This window comes from Meles meles, chromosome 1 (genome assembly GCF_922984935.1).
Source record: "Meles meles chromosome 1, mMelMel3.1 paternal haplotype, whole genome shotgun sequence".
Lineage (NCBI taxonomy): Eukaryota > Metazoa > Chordata > Mammalia > Carnivora > Mustelidae > Meles > Meles meles.
Window position 1 is genome coordinate 170,904,813 of NC_060066.1, and position 15,498 is coordinate 170,920,310.

Consider the following 15,498-nt stretch of genomic DNA (forward strand, 5'->3'; position numbering starts at 1 on the left):
TCCTTCATATATCTGTAAGCATCCTTTTTAAAAACACAGCTCGAGCTGTGTCACCTTCCTGCTCTGTAATCTGTCACCACCTTAATGCATCAAATCCAAACTGTTCAAGGGGCAGCCTGTAATGTGGAGAGACCATGGGTATTAGAACTTATTGGACACAGCTCAAGTTGGGCTCTGCCATTTACCAGCTATGGTATCTGTCCAGCTTCCTTAGCTTCCATCAACATATCTCTTCAACTGACATTCACTAAGTACCCACTACTCTTTCCCTAACCTTGTGATGTAACATTTTATTATCCCCATGTTGTAGAGCAGGGAACTAGGGCTCAGAAAATAAAGTAACTTGTCCAAGGTTATACACTGAAAAGGTGGTGAGCCATGATCCAATTTATGTCTTTCTCATCCCAAATGTAGGCCCTTTTCCCCAAAGACAATATTTGGGCTTCTCCAAATCATTAATATCAGACTTTCCCTTGGAGGCTTTGCTCAAGGCAAACACAGAATTCACCTCTTGCCCATGAAAGTTTATATATTGCCCCGATATCAATTTTATACTTTTTGCCCAAATGACTAATAGCTTGGTGATAGCAATTTTCAGACCCTGTGTGAATTACAGGTGCGTGAAAATAGTCCCTTACTTATTGGAGAAGAAAGGAAATCAGGGTTAATCCATCTGACCTCTTTCTTCATGGAGAGCAGGGTATTATAATAGACTTTTAGGTTCAACTGTTGGTATATATTTTAAGAAGAGGAACGTATCTATACCTGGGATTTTAAATATACTCAGGAAATGGACAAGAGTCAAGAGAAAATGGGCAAGAAAACAATGGTATTTTGTTTTAAAGCCCCAAAATACAATTCTTTCCTTAATGGACTACCCTTGTCTATGAACAGAAATAGTTTGACAACCGGTGGAAGAGTCCGTTTCCTTTGCACTTTGAGTACAATGTCACTGCCTTTGTGAAGTCAGGGATTTAAGGCAGGGTTTCTCAACTTCAGCACTACTGACGTCTGGGGCCGGACATTTCTTTGTTGTAGGGGCTGTCCTGTGTACTGAGAGATGTTTCGCATCACCCCTGGTCTCTACTCAGTAGATGCCAATAGCATCTTCCTACCTGTGACAACGAAGAACCTCTCCAGATGATGCCATATTTCCGCTGGGGAATGAAGTAGCCACCCACCCCCCATGGTTGAGAACCATGGCTTTAAAGAGGATGCTAGGGTAGAGGGGTGTGAGAACAGATTGTGAGGTCTGAAGGTCTGAAATCCATGAGCCCTGTGACTATAAATGGCTCACTGGTGTCTTAAAGCCTCAGGTCCCTAATCCTTTCCATGGGAAGACTCACATCTGGACCAGAGGTTCATTGTGATGAGGAGATGGGATCCCTTAGAGCAAGGACAGCAAATACAGCTGGGGAGCACAGCTCATTCTTGTATGGCCTTTGAGCTAAGAATGGTTATTTCATTTGTAAACGTTTGTAAAAAAAAGGAGGAGGGGAATTTGTATGACAGAGATTGTATGCGGCCCACAGAGCCAAAAATATTTACTATCAGCTCCTTTACAGAAAAAGTTTGTGAACCCCTACTTGAACAAATGTGATTTTAAAGTCTTTTCTGTATAAATACAAGTTCCTATTTTTTCATATGGCCTAATCCTGAAGAAATTCTGGGACTACTGGTGTAAAACTAGGCTCTGCCCAGATATTAAGCTTCTGCTCCCAGTGGTCCTGTGGCCCCGGGGTTTGAAGTCACGCACTCCCTACAGTCAGGCATGGGGAAGACCACCAGATCACTGTGCCGTTACATTTAATCTTGTTCTTTGATGGGCTCATAATAAGAAATATGAAATGATCTGGTCTGCTTCACTTTCATTCCTCATGGACGTAGAGTTTCTTCAAGTGCGAAAAGACTTACCTCAAAATCAATAACAACAGGATTATACTTTAATGACCTCCCCCAGGAACGATATGTAATGGTGCTACTGTTTTCAGACAAGCCACCGCCCCAGCCAGAACTGCCACCTCGCACCCGAGAAATGATGTCTTCCACACCCATGGCCGTCAAGTTTTTTTCTGCCATCAAAGAAGATAACTGCATTAGTTCATTTTCCAAAAAACCAAAGGACTTGTTGGCAAGCCCCACTAATGGGATCTGGGACAGAGTTCCTGTACTCCCCTTAGAGCTGTCTCCCACACTTCTACCTTGCTCTGTTAACTCAGGACAAAGCAGAAGAGAGGGACCAGAGCCTAGAAATAGACCCATCCTCTGAGTTAGAGCAGATACTGGGATGAAAGCCCAGCCCTGACCAGCATGGCAGAGGGAGAGGATAGGAATGTGGAGGATTCATTCATATGCCCAGTGCTTACTACCTGTCTACTAGGCTCAATTAAATATCATTGGTGCTAAAAACAAAATAATGATTATCATAGGTGCGGCAACGGGTATCTCTGTGGGGCTCAGAAGGGGCATGGAGAAAGATCTAGTAGTAGATCTTTCTAGAGGAAGGAAGGTGGTCAGGGTGAAAGGTGAGTTGTCTAGAAAAGTGAATGAATTTTTGGAGGTAAATGGAGAGAGGAGGGAAGGACGTCACAGAGAAGAAATCATTTAACTTGAGGCCCTGGAGCACGAGTAGTCTAACACAATGGGAGTAACTTGAACCTGTTTTATATCTACTTCATCCACTATATTGTAAACTGTTTCATCATCCCTGTACCCTCGGTATCTCCCACCTGAAAAGAAAAATACCTCGTACATTTGATGAATGAATGCATGCATAAGTACTCACATTAACGTGTTCAGGAAATGCCACAAAATATCTGCGTGCAGTCTTTCTCTAATAATTGTTCCTTGATCTAGGTAACTATGTTTTTCTCTCTCAGAAGACTTGTCTCCTCCCTCTGGACTATAAACTGAGAGGTCTTCATCTCAATAATCAACTATCCAGGTTCTGTCTACACATTCCTTTTTTTTTTTTTTACACATTCCTTTTATCCCAGTTCTTTCTTAGATCTCTGTCTAGTGCTCTAGAAGGGGGCACTTTCCAAAATCACATCTTTCTAAGATGACCTTAGCCCATGGTGCATTCAAAATAGAGCCACAATCAGTCATTGGTTTGGGGTATTTAGTACCTAGACAGCACGACCATTGACTGAAATGGGATCAGCTGAGGGGGAAAGTCATGTCCGTGCCCTGAGTGCATATCTGAGAAAAATCTATCTTCTCTTTGGGGGACCCAGTACTCAATACTTACTCTCATCACCACTTCCGAATTTTGCACAGTGGTCCCCTGATAACTTTCCTCCAATTTTTAAATGGTCTGAATAGTCATATTCAAGGCCCACAAAACCTCCAAAACATGTCTTGATATCTGTGATGGTAAGACCTGCAACAGGGAGACAGAGACATAAAATGCTGAAATACTTTAAGACCGTGAATGTGGTTCATCTCCCATTCCCATTTCTCCCCCTTCATTTTTCCCTTCTTCTAATGGAAGATGAAACATGAGAGACTATGGACTCTGGGAATCAAACTGAGGGGTTTTTGTTTTTGTTTTTGTTTTGGTGGGCGGTTGATGGGTGAGCCTGCTGATGGGTATTAAGGAAGGCATGGATTGCATGAGGCATTGGGTGTTATACGCAAACAGTGAATTATGGAACATTACGTCAAACACTAGTGATGTACTATGTGGCGACTAATGTAACACAATTAAAAAGAAATAAAATCCTCTAGTTCCATCCACGTCATCGCAAATGGCAAGATTTCATTTCTTTTGATGGCTGCATAGTATTCCATTACCATGCTTAATGAAGTAAGTCAATCAGAGAAAGACAACTATCATATGATCTCCCCGATATGAGGACATGGAGAAACAACATGGGGGGTTAGGGGGATAGGAGAAGAATAAATGAAACAAGATGGGATTGGGAGGGAGACAAACCATAAATGACTCTTAATCTCACAAAACAAACTGGGGGTTGCTGGGGAGAGGTGGGGTTGGGAGAGGGGTGGGGGTTATGGACATTGGGGAGGGTATGTGCTATCGTGAGTGCTGTGAAATGTGTAAACCTGGCGATTCACAGACCTGTACCCCTGGGGATAAAAATACATTATATGTTTATAAAAAAAAAATTGGAGGGGGATGCGAACCATAAGAGACCATTGAAAAACAACCTGAGGGTTTTGAAGGGTCAGGGGTGGGAGGTTGGGGAAACAGGTGGTGGGTAATAGGGAGGGCACGTTTTGCATGGAGCACTGGGTGTTGTGCAAAAACAATGAATACTATTACGCTGGAAAAATAAATAAATTTAAAAAAAACTTAAAAAAAAAGAAATAAAATCTATTTTGATAACTCTGCCAAAAAAACAAAAAAGACAGTGACTATGGAATAACTCCCTCACAGCAGTTATAGCTAGCTTCAGTTTTGGAGTCCAAGAAATCTAGGTTGAGATCCCAGTCCTTTAACCCAATTTCAGTGCTCTCTTGTATGAGGTTCAAACCCAAATAATTCTTGAAATGAGAAGGAATGTATAGTGCACATACTAGTTGCTCAAAAGCGCTGGTTCCCTTTCTTTTGCACATTCTCCACAGAGGCTCCTTGAGGCAGGGATTCTGCTTCATCCATCTCCATATACTCGTACAGAACCTGGCCTGTGATTGGCACCATCTTCACTCCGCCATTGTGCATACCAGTCCCCCTTCCTTTCTCCCCTTTTACCATCGTTCCAAGGTTGACTCAAGCTCTAGTTCAAATATCATGTTCTCCATGAAGCAGATTTGGAGAAGAATACTTCCTTCTTTCCTCAGAGCTACCAATGTGTTTTGTCCAGGCATGAACGATCATATTTGCACAGTTCTTTTTTTCCCAGGTCCTCTTTGTACCCCGGAAAGGCCAGAGTGCTATTAGATGATGGGGTCTCCATGGGGAGTCTGCCTGCCTTCTGGCCCCGTAACAACTGAGTCCCACATTAGCTCTCCCCATATTTGTCTACATCTGGGGGCCCTTGGAGGAATCTGAATCTTGTAGATGAGGAGCATAATTCTCAAAGCAGTAAAGTCATTTTTATCGCAATCCCTCACTCTGTAAGTGAACAGAGCTGGGTTTCCAGCCCTTCACTGGTGCTACTGGGCTGGCAAGGTAAGGCTAGAAAAGTCAACTAGAGCAGGCTATTGACCATTGCTACAGAGTCCAGCTTTATCAGCAGCTCAGTTTTTCTGAAGGTTATGAACTGGGGTTTGTATTTTTTGAAATATCATTACTTTTTAAATTTAAATTCAATTAGCGAACACAGAGTACATCATTAGCTTCAGATGCAGTGTTCAACAGTTCATCAGTTGCATACAACACCCAGTGCTCATCACATCATGTGCCCGCCTTAATGCCCATCCCTCAGTTACTGCATCTCCCACCCACCTCCCCTCAGCAACTCTGTTTGTTTCCCATAGTTCAGAGTCTCCCATGGCTTGTCTTCCTCTCTGATTTCGTCCCATCTAGTTTTCCCTCCCTTCCCTTATGGTCTTCTGCACTGTTTCTTATATTCTACACATGGGTGAAACCATATGATAATCATCTTTCTCTGATTTACTTATTTTGCTTAGCATAATGCCCTCCAGTTCCATCCATGTCAATGTAAATGGTTAAGTATTCACCATTTCTGATGGATGAAAGATATTCCATGTATCTATATACCAGATCTTCTTTACCCATGCTTCTGTTGGAGAACATCTCAGCTTCTTCCACAGTTTGGCTATTGTGGACATTGTTGCTATGAATAGGCACCTCTTCGGAATCTCTACATCTGTATCTTTGGGGTAAATACCTAGTAGTGCAATTGCTGGGTCATAGGGTAGCTCTATTTTTAATGTTTCTTTTTCTTTTTTTAAAGATTTATTTATTTATTTATTTATTTGACAGACAGAGATCACAAGTAGGCAGAGAGGCAGGCAGAGAGAGAGAGAGAGAGAGGGGAGCAGGCTCCCTGCTGAGCAGAGAGCCCGATGCGGGGCTCGATCCCAGAACCCTGGGATCATGACCTGAGCCGAAGGCAGAGGCTTTAACCCACTGAGCCACCCAGGCGCCCCTCTATTTTTAATGTTTTGAGGAACCTCCATACTGTTTTCTGGAGTGGCTGCACCAGCTTACATTCCCACCAATAGTGTAAGAGGGTTCCCCTTTCTCCACATCCTCTCCAACACATGTTGTTTCCTGTCTTGCTAATTTTTGCCATTCTGACTGCTGTGAGGTACTTTTAACTGCATTTATACAATAATTATTACCAGCCCTTGTATTACTATAGCAACCACAAGGGAAAAATAATTTTCGTCGATTATTCACTTGAGCTATGGATTAGATCTAATATTTTCAAGGAAGTATCAAGTAACAAGTTATAGTCTGCATCCCCGTCAAACTACAAACTCTGTGAGGTCAAAGATTTGTGCCTTATTCACTACTTTCTTGTCAGCATGGCAGCACAGTGTCTCCTGTGGAGGAGGCGCTCAGTAACCATTTTCAGAATAAGTGATTGATGAATGAAACAAGTGAACGAATAAATATATACCAGGAGTCCTGTGGCACAGGCTCCTGACAGAAAAAAATCTCAGAAGTCAGGAATCCTGAATTCAAATTCCAGTCACTTGGATAAATGAATGAAGAGGTTATGGTGTGTGTGTGTGTGTGTGTGTGTGTGTGTGTGTGTGTGTACACACACATATATGTGTGTATGTGAGTAACTATTACATGTATATAGTTATTATATATGATATATATATATATATGATTATTCAGCCTTAAAAAAAAAAGAGATCCTGCCATTTGCGAGAGCATGGATGAACCTGGAGGACATCATGCTAGCATGAAGTAAACCAGACACAAGAAGGAGAAAATGGCATGATCTCACTTACATGTAACCTCTAAAAATGCCAAGTAAATATATGGGAGCAAAGAGTAGAAAGGCGGTTGCCAGGGGTGCAGAGGTGAGGGGGTGTGGGGGGAGATGCTGGTCAAACAGGACAAAGTTGCAGTTTTGTAAGATGAATAAGTAGAGACATTTGATGTGCAGCCTGATGAAGGCAGTTCATCATATCACGGGGAATACTGAACGCTTGTAAAGAATGTAGATTCCCATATACATCGGAAAAGGGAACTGTGTGAGAAGATATGTTAACTAGCTTCACTGTAGTCATCATTTCCCTTTGTAAATGTATATCAAATCATCGTGTTGTACACCTTCACTGTGGACCCATGTTCCAGTTTTAAAAAGCAGAACTAAACAAATCTCAGGCACAGCCACGCTGTATGAGTTAAGAAGACTCCTGCGGTCACACTGGGCTGCAGTTTTCCTGTTTATGAAGAGAGGGGCTGGATTTGTCCGTCTCCAGGCCCCTCTGAGCCGCTACCCACCGCCCCCCCCACCACACCGAGACCCTGCACCTGCGTCTCTGAATCACTCCTGAGCTGGGAGCACCTTGGAGGCAGAATGCTGTGAGGCTGTGAGCACCAACACGCAGCACTGAGCCCGGGGCTTCTCCTGCCACTTCTGTTTGAGTACTTTTAATTGTTAATGCATTACTAATTGAGGAAGATTTAGCATATTTAATTGTTTTGATTAAAAAATGCTTTGCCGGTGATAAACAAAAGTGAGGAAAAGCATTCACAGGCAGAAGCCAGTGTGATTACAAGGGGAATGGTGGTGGAGGGCTGCCGGCTTACGGTGACAGGGCAGGCTGATTACAGGGGTGAGGGGTTGCTGAAGGGCACCTCCAGGGCCCTTATGCTCACGCGGGTCTGCCGCAGCCTCTTGATTTGCGAGAGCGCAAAGATTTGCCTTCCAAGAACACCAAAGTTGGGTACCAGCCAACAAGGGAAGGCCTGTGACTTCAGAGTCCTCAGATGTGAAAGAGCTGAGAGCATCCTTGGACACCCAGCCCTCCCTTCTCATTCTTAGATGAGATGCCTTTGTTTCATATAGGTGAATTATCTTACCTAAGGTCACATGGCTAAGAAACAGTGGAGCTGAGATTCAAACTCAAGTCCATCTTGCTTAGAAGCCTGTGGTATTTTCATTAATACCAGCTTATCACATCCAACTAAAGAATTCTGCTCTCAGAAAAATTTAGTGAACGCTGACTGGGTACCATCCCCATCACATTGTGTTAGGCAGTGCAGACACTGTGACCTAAATAGGAATATGATGAAAATCTGAATAAGCAAGGACTTGTCCTTGAGAAGCTCACAGGGCTGGGGTACATACTAAACAAAAACTAAGGTGCACCACAAGAGTTTTATGTTTCTATATAGGAGGGTTAGGAGAGGGTCTTGCATCAGAAGCTGTGGGGGGTGGGGTGGGACACAGATCAGACCTGTCTGCGAGGACCTGTGGGAAACCAAGGCCAGTGAGCCTGGTGGGGGGTGGGCATACGAGGTCAAATGCCGTGCCAAAATCCAAGACTTGAAACTGGTACTGGAAGCCAAGACACAGAACCATACACGTCTTGCTTCCTCCATCTAGTAAAGAGCAGAGGAGGGAGAAGGGAGAGAGAACAGAGAAAGGTCTGGAGCAATTGTGTGGCACTTGCCCAGATGGGTGTGTGGCCTGAGTGGTGGAGTGACTATACCAGGTGACCTTTGAACAACACTGGGGTTCGAGACGCTGACCTGCCACATGGCTGAAAATCTAAGTACAACTTTTCACTCCCCCGAACTTAATGACTCATAGCCTACTATTGACCGGAGGGCTTACAGTTAACATAAACAGTGGATTAACACATATTTTGTATATTATATGTATTATATACCATGTTCTGACAGTAAGTAAGCTAGAAAAACTGGCATTATGAAAATCACAAGAGAAAATATATTTACAGTACTGTACTGTATTTATTGGGAAAAAATCCACATATAAGTGGGTCTACGTGGTTCAAATCCATGTTCATAATTCACGTGTATTTATAGAACCAAACAGTGATCAGCCATGGCTCCACCCCACCCCTTCAAGGCTGGGTTCCTTTGATGTCAGCTTGGATCATGTCATACCGGCATTTGTTGTGGGGTCTTGAACTCAGTGAACTCTGGAGTTGAGGTTCCCAAACCCGACTACACAGTGAGATCATCTGTACTGCTTATAAAAAATACAGGTTCCTGTGTCCCACCTCTATGAGTCCTAATGCTCTATTTCTGAGTCATCAGCAATCTTTATTTAAACAGCTGACCCAGATGATTCCTTGTCAGTGCATCTGGGACCAGATATTGAGTAGCATGGTTCTACGGAGAGCTCTGGTGGCCTGTCCCAGGCCTTTGTCAATGCCTTGGATATGGACTCAGCAGGCAGGCTCATCATATGCACCCATAAGAGGTAACTAGGAAAAGCCAAGGATCATTCAGGTAAAGAATCAGGATTGAAAAAAGCCCTCAAAAGGTTTGGAAGGACAGACAGACCAAACATAGCAAAATGAGGCTCAGTTGGGAAAGCTGTAACTTCCTTCCCTGGGGAGAAAATACCATGCATGAACACAATAGGGAATGGGCACAGCTTAGAAAGAAAGAGAAGGCTTTCTCTTTCAGAAAGGCTGTGGAGTTTGGGATAACTTCCAGCTCAAGGAGGCAATGAAACCAGGTGAAAAACCAGGGGAAAATTATGATCAATAAAGTAAAGGAGGGGATAGTGTGTGTGTGTGTGTGTGTGTGTGTGTGTGTGTGTGTGTGTGTAGCTTAGGAAAACCCAGAATCTAATACAAAGTTCTGGAGTCCACATTTTAATTTTTATTTTAAGATTTTATTTATTTATTTGACAGAACGAATGAGAGAGCACAAGCAGGCAAAGCAGCAGAGGGAGAGGGAGAAGTAGGCTCCCCGCTGAGCAGGGAGCCCGATGCAAGGCTCAATCCCAGGACCCCGGGATCATGACCTGAGCCAAAGGCAGAGGCTTAACCCACTGAGCCACCCAGGCGCCCCTGGAGTCCACATTTTTAAAAGGAAATAAGGAACGACAACTTTCACTCAACAGTGTTTAGACTTTGAAAGGAAGGAAATCCAGCCATATGCAACAACATAGGTGAATGTTGAGGACATTGTGTGAAAAGAAAGAAATAAGGAAGGACAAATCTGCATGATTCCACTTATAGGAGGTATATAAAATAGTCCAACTATCAGAGTATAGAATGGTGGTTGGCGGGAGGTGGGAGAGGGGCAATGAAGTGCTAATCAATGGGCATAAGGTCTCAATTATTTGAGTAAGTTCTAGAGATCTGCTGTCCAACATTGTCTCTATAGTTAAGAAGACTATATGGTACACTTAAAAATTTGTGAAAAGAGTAGATGTCATGTTAAGTGTTCTTTTCAAAAAATTATTCATTTATCTGAGAGAGAATGCATGTGCAAACAGGGGGAGGGGATGGAGGGAGAGCAAGAGAGAGAATCTCAAGCAGATGCCCCACCAAGCACAAAGCTTTAAGGGGGCTCGATCTCAGGACCCTGAGATCACAACCTGAGTTGAAACCAAGACTCGGATGCTTAACCAACTGTGCCACCCAGGCAACCCTCATGTTAAGTGTTCTTATCACAGAAAGACTAAAGAGTGAAAAAAATAAGTAAGGAATGATTGAGGAAGAGTAGCATGAGGGTGAAGAAATTCAAAACCATATCCTTTGGGAATGTTTGAGGGGATGGGGATGTTCACCTGAACAAGAGAGGAAAGTTCTCTCTCTAAGAGAGATCTGTGGAACTAGATTCAGCTCTCCAGAGGATTGTCTTAAGGAAGAGGAGTTAGGCTTTCTTGTGTGGTTGCAAGGGCAAAAACTAGGACCCAGAGGGCAGAAGCTACAGGATGACAGATTTAAGGTCAGCATAAAATAAATCTTCATGATGGTCACAGGCCAAGGAAATCTGAATTGTTTCATAGAGGCAGTGAGCTCCCCATCCTGGGAGGGTACCAAGGAGAGACTATTTGCTTGTACTGGGCACAGCGGAAGAGTTCGAAGCATTGACCCGTGGTCTCTTAAGTTTTCTTCTAAAGCCATGATTCTGAAACTTTAAGAACACACCAGAACACCTGGAGAACATTTGGAACAAGTGTGATAAGTACTTAATGATGTGTGCCAGGCATCTGGGAAATAAGGATGAAGGGGCATTTGCTCTTTGTGAGCTCACAGGCAAGTGTGAAGAAGCGGAAGAGAACAAATACTGCCCTGTGCGAGGAGAGGTGTGAAAGAGGCCAGCGCAGTCAGAGGAGACTTCCTTGGAGGTCAGTCGAAGGATATCAGAGGCAAGTCTGAAAGGATGAGTAGGGATTAGCCAGATGAAGAGGGCACATTGGGAGCAGAGGGAGACCATGTGGAGGTCTTGTGTCTCTAGCAACAAGATTCTGCTCAGAAAGGCCAACCTGACCTAAACTCAAGAGTACAAAAGAGGGAGAGGGCAATCAGTGGGGCAAGTACTGGGAGGCCTTGGGTTCCTTCCCACTCTAGTCTGAACCTGAGAAGAACTGTTGGGATGTCCGACTGGCAGGCCAGGAACCCAGAGGACATGTCTCCAGCCACCATGTCGACTGCTCCTTTCCACCGAGTCTTGGCAGTGCTACAGGTGTGAGAGCTGTTCTCACCCTTCTTTGGAGAGGCTGCATCAGTGTGGTTCAGAGGCAGAACCAGGAAGCTTGACTTCCGAGGTGCCAGAAGGCAACAAGTCTGTCACTCCACAGATGAAAAGCATCAGGTGGAAAACAGCAGGTGTAATACATTATCTCTTTGCAACAAACAATTGTCATTCAGGTTGTTGTGATCTATTTGCTTTGTTGCTTTGCTACATTGGTTGCCTCCAAAGACAGCTTCAGAAGGAAAGGGAAAGACTCATATAGCCTATTTCATATAGCCATAACATTGGAAAAGATGATTGTTGAGCTTGGAAGTGTAGGCTAACTTTACCTGCTGCCTCTAGGTTGCTGTTTATCCATTAAAACTCATGCTTCTTCCCAACCGCCCAAGAATAATGTAAGTACCTCTGTGCCTTTCATATGCTGTTTCCTCTCCCACTCAGTTCTAGAAAGCCTTCCTTCTCTCCCAAGGGCCCAAGTCTGTGTCCCCACAGAATCCTGTGTCCCCCACAGTATCCCTCTGCTCCCCTCCAGCATAGTATTTAGCAGACCTTAGCAATTGTCAGTTTCTTGGTCTGTTCTTCCAATTATCCTACAAACTTATAAAATTGCCTCTTGGGTTTACAGATCTTGGCACAGAGCCTGGCATGTGACAAGCCCCCAGGAGTGCTCAGGGATGAGCTGATTCCACCCAATCTAGACAATGCCTCTAAAATGTTTCAGTAGTCACAGATCTCCTTTTTGGCTAATGATACAAATCATATCTTTTAGTATCTCACACTTGATTAGGAGATGATATTTTATAAAACATTTTCATCTGTATTATCTCATTGGAGGCTCACAACAGTCTGAGGGAGCCAGGAGGATTTATCTATTTAAGACAAAGCCGTAATTATGGTGGTTAAGAATGTGAACTCTGGAGTCAGGGTTTTACATTCACTAGTAGTACTGGATGAGTTACCTGAACCTCCTTGGGCCTTATTTTCCCCATTTGTAAAATGGAAGCGATAGTTTCCCAACATGGGTCCCAGAAAACAGTGTTGGACACAATTAAGTGCTCAATGAATCTTCACTATTATTGTGCAGTTGCTTGCCCCAAATGCCATAACAAACAGGCCCAAGAGTCAGGGTCGATGTACGGTGTGTTACACACAAAGATAGTACATGCCTTAAGGCATCACAGCAGTGTTAACTGTGCACAGAAATGCTCCTCGTGTGGCACAGGAACAATGGCCCTCCCCAGCCCCGGGTTCCATGATCACCCCATTGTACAAGGCTGCTCAGAGAAAGGAATCCATGCTCCCAATGGGCAATGTTGGGACTGTAGTCTCAGGTCTCCCTCCTGATTGCTAACAGGTATCTTCAGGGACTCTGGCCCTTCTGGACGATTTTGGCCACACGTATTTATTCAAATGGCGGGCTAATAGAGCCATGACAAGAATCAGTAGAGCAGAGATTCTCAGTCTCTCTGGGATGGAGACTGCCTAAGCCAAATTCACTTCTGCACACTTACTATCTGGACAAATTGTCTAACCTCTGTATTCTACAGGATTCCCGTCCATAAGGCGGCGGCTTTGTGGTGGCTACCTCATAGGGTTGTCTGTGGTGGTTAAGTGAGTTAAGTTGTAATGTGTACAATGCTTGGGCTGGTGCCTGTCTCAGAACCAGCAGTAATGGTCAAGTATTACTGTTATGCCTACTGCCCTGAATGCGACAGCATCCATAGACTGGGCTACTTGTCCCTGGTGCTGAGCCTGGAAAGTCACGGAACAATGGAGCCTGAGGATTTTGTCAAAACAGATATATTTTAAAAAGATTTTACTTATTTGTCTGACAGAAAGACAGAAATCACACAAATGTGGGGAGGGGCAGAGGGCGAGGGAGAGGAAGGATCCCCACTGAGCAGGGAGCCAGATGCAGGGCTCAATCCCAGAACCCTGAGATCATGACCTGAGCCGAAGGCAGACACTGAACTGACTGAGACATCCAGGCGTCCCAAAAATCAGATTTTCTTAATCCACATTTCTGGAGTGTGCCATGAATAAGTGAAGATTGAGAAAACACCCACATTTGATAAGTACCTATTATGTGCTAGGTAAATCTTTCCCATGTGCTATCCCGTTTTGTATTCACACATTTCTCCAAACAGGTACAATTTTTCCCATTTTTGAGATGACTAAACCGAGCCTTAAATAGTTGAAGTCACTTGCCCAAAATGATAGAATAAGTAAATAGAACCGGGATTGAACCAAAGTCTATGTCCAAAGCCCATCTCCTCCATGCCACATTATGTCACCTATAGGAGAGAGACTAAGTCTGGCTCTGGGGGTAATTTTGACATGATCACACCTTTTTCTCCTTTAAGGCTGGGACTGTTTCAGTGACAGAGGTGGAAATTCAAAATCAAGGCAAGATCAGGAGAATGGTGTCGAGAGTGTCTCAGTTCCATGTGTATGTAAATGACTTAGGGGGGATGGGGACAAAGCCAAGACATCAGGAGTCTGTCAGTCAATCAATACCATCCATCACTGTGAAGTCTGGTTGTCATGGTAACTGGGGATAAAGCCTGGAGCCTGTTAGAATCTAGTGCCTGTCTGTTCAGGGTGACTGGTTGGTTAGCAGGCACAGCAAAAGACCCTCTGGGCTAGGCCAGACTGCTTAGCCATAAATATAAGACCCTTCACAATCAGATTCTGGCCCAGTTTACCCTCTGCACTGTTCAGTCCAGCCCAAGTCTTTAGAAATCTACCCCGACTCTGCAGAGTGTCAGAAAGCTCCAGAGAGGGCCCAGCATAAATGGCTTGGATTCTGAGCCTCTCTTGCTAGGAAGACACTGAGCCTTTGCTGTGGACCAGCCTCCGCCTATGTGCAAGACTCTGGGAACACCTCATTAACAAGATGCATGATGGAAACAGACAGCTGCAAAGTGTGATATATCTAGCTGAATCCCAGGTGCACTGAAGTACCTAGGAAGCCTCCCAACCCAAAACTACAGAGACAGAAAAGCTGTCTGGAAGGGTCCTATCTAAGCAGAGAACAAGGATGGATAAGCACTAGCCAGGTGGAGAAAAAAGGGTATGGGCAGGGGAGCAGAAATCCAGGTAGAAGAAACAGCACATTCATTCTTAGAAACCCCAGGGAGAAGGAGGGTGTGATTAAGTGGCGGGACCACAAAAGCATAGTACAGCACATCCCAGTGCTGAGTAATGGGGCTAGAGGGCTGGGCAGAGCCAGAGCATGCTCACTTGAATACTGACCATCCCATCCAGAGCCAAGAACCCTCCTGTTCTCAATAGTCACCTCTGCTTGGCTCCAACAACTTGCCATGCTGGAAACTGCATCCTCTCTGTGGCTCTCTGGAGCCCAACACTGACTCCATTTCCAGGTTACTGATATTATCACTCTTCTTGCTATAACTCAGCCAGAGGATTACTCTCATTAACACACTGGCCTCAGGGGTAAGTCCTCCACAATGGAGTGCGACCTTTGGGTGAACCTGGACACTTGTCTCCTACCATTCACCTTCACCCATTTGCTGCTTCAGTCATGCTCATGAGACCCTCCACCCAGAAAGCCCTAGCTCCCTTCTCTGTTAGGCAAGCTCCTACTCCTAAATTTTGGAAGTTCAGGTTTGAATGTCTTTGGAGTCTAGAAAAAGGGAGGGCAGGAAAGGGAGGGTTGCTTTCTCCCTTGTGCTTCTACTGTATTTATTTTCATTTGAGCATTTTCACGTTGTATTTTTCTTAGTCCCCAACTAACTGTACATTTCTCCAGGGCATGGAGCTATGTCTTTCATCTCTTAATCATGGGTTCTCGTTGACTGGATGCGTGGTTGGAGGGATGGATGGATGGATGGATGGATGGGTGGGTGAGTGGAGATTAGATTAGGAATAGTGTTCTCAGAGATTAAGTATTTCCT

At 44.3% G+C, this 15,498-nt stretch overlaps 1 protein-coding gene across 1 annotated transcript in view; it reads right to left on the reverse strand.

Annotated features, from left to right (window-relative positions):
- The window catches only part of C8A (complement C8 alpha chain), a 65,667-nt gene that overhangs the window by 6,954 nt on the left and 43,215 nt on the right, over nt 1-15,498 (reverse strand). Inside the window, exons 8-9 of the mRNA XM_046023759.1 lie at nt 3,251-3,382; nt 1,915-2,072 (exon numbers count right to left, since the gene is read on the reverse strand). Coding sequence (XP_045879715.1) covers nt 1,915-2,072; nt 3,251-3,382 — 290 coding nt within the window. The remainder of the gene's footprint in view (nt 1-1,914; nt 2,073-3,250; nt 3,383-15,498) is intronic.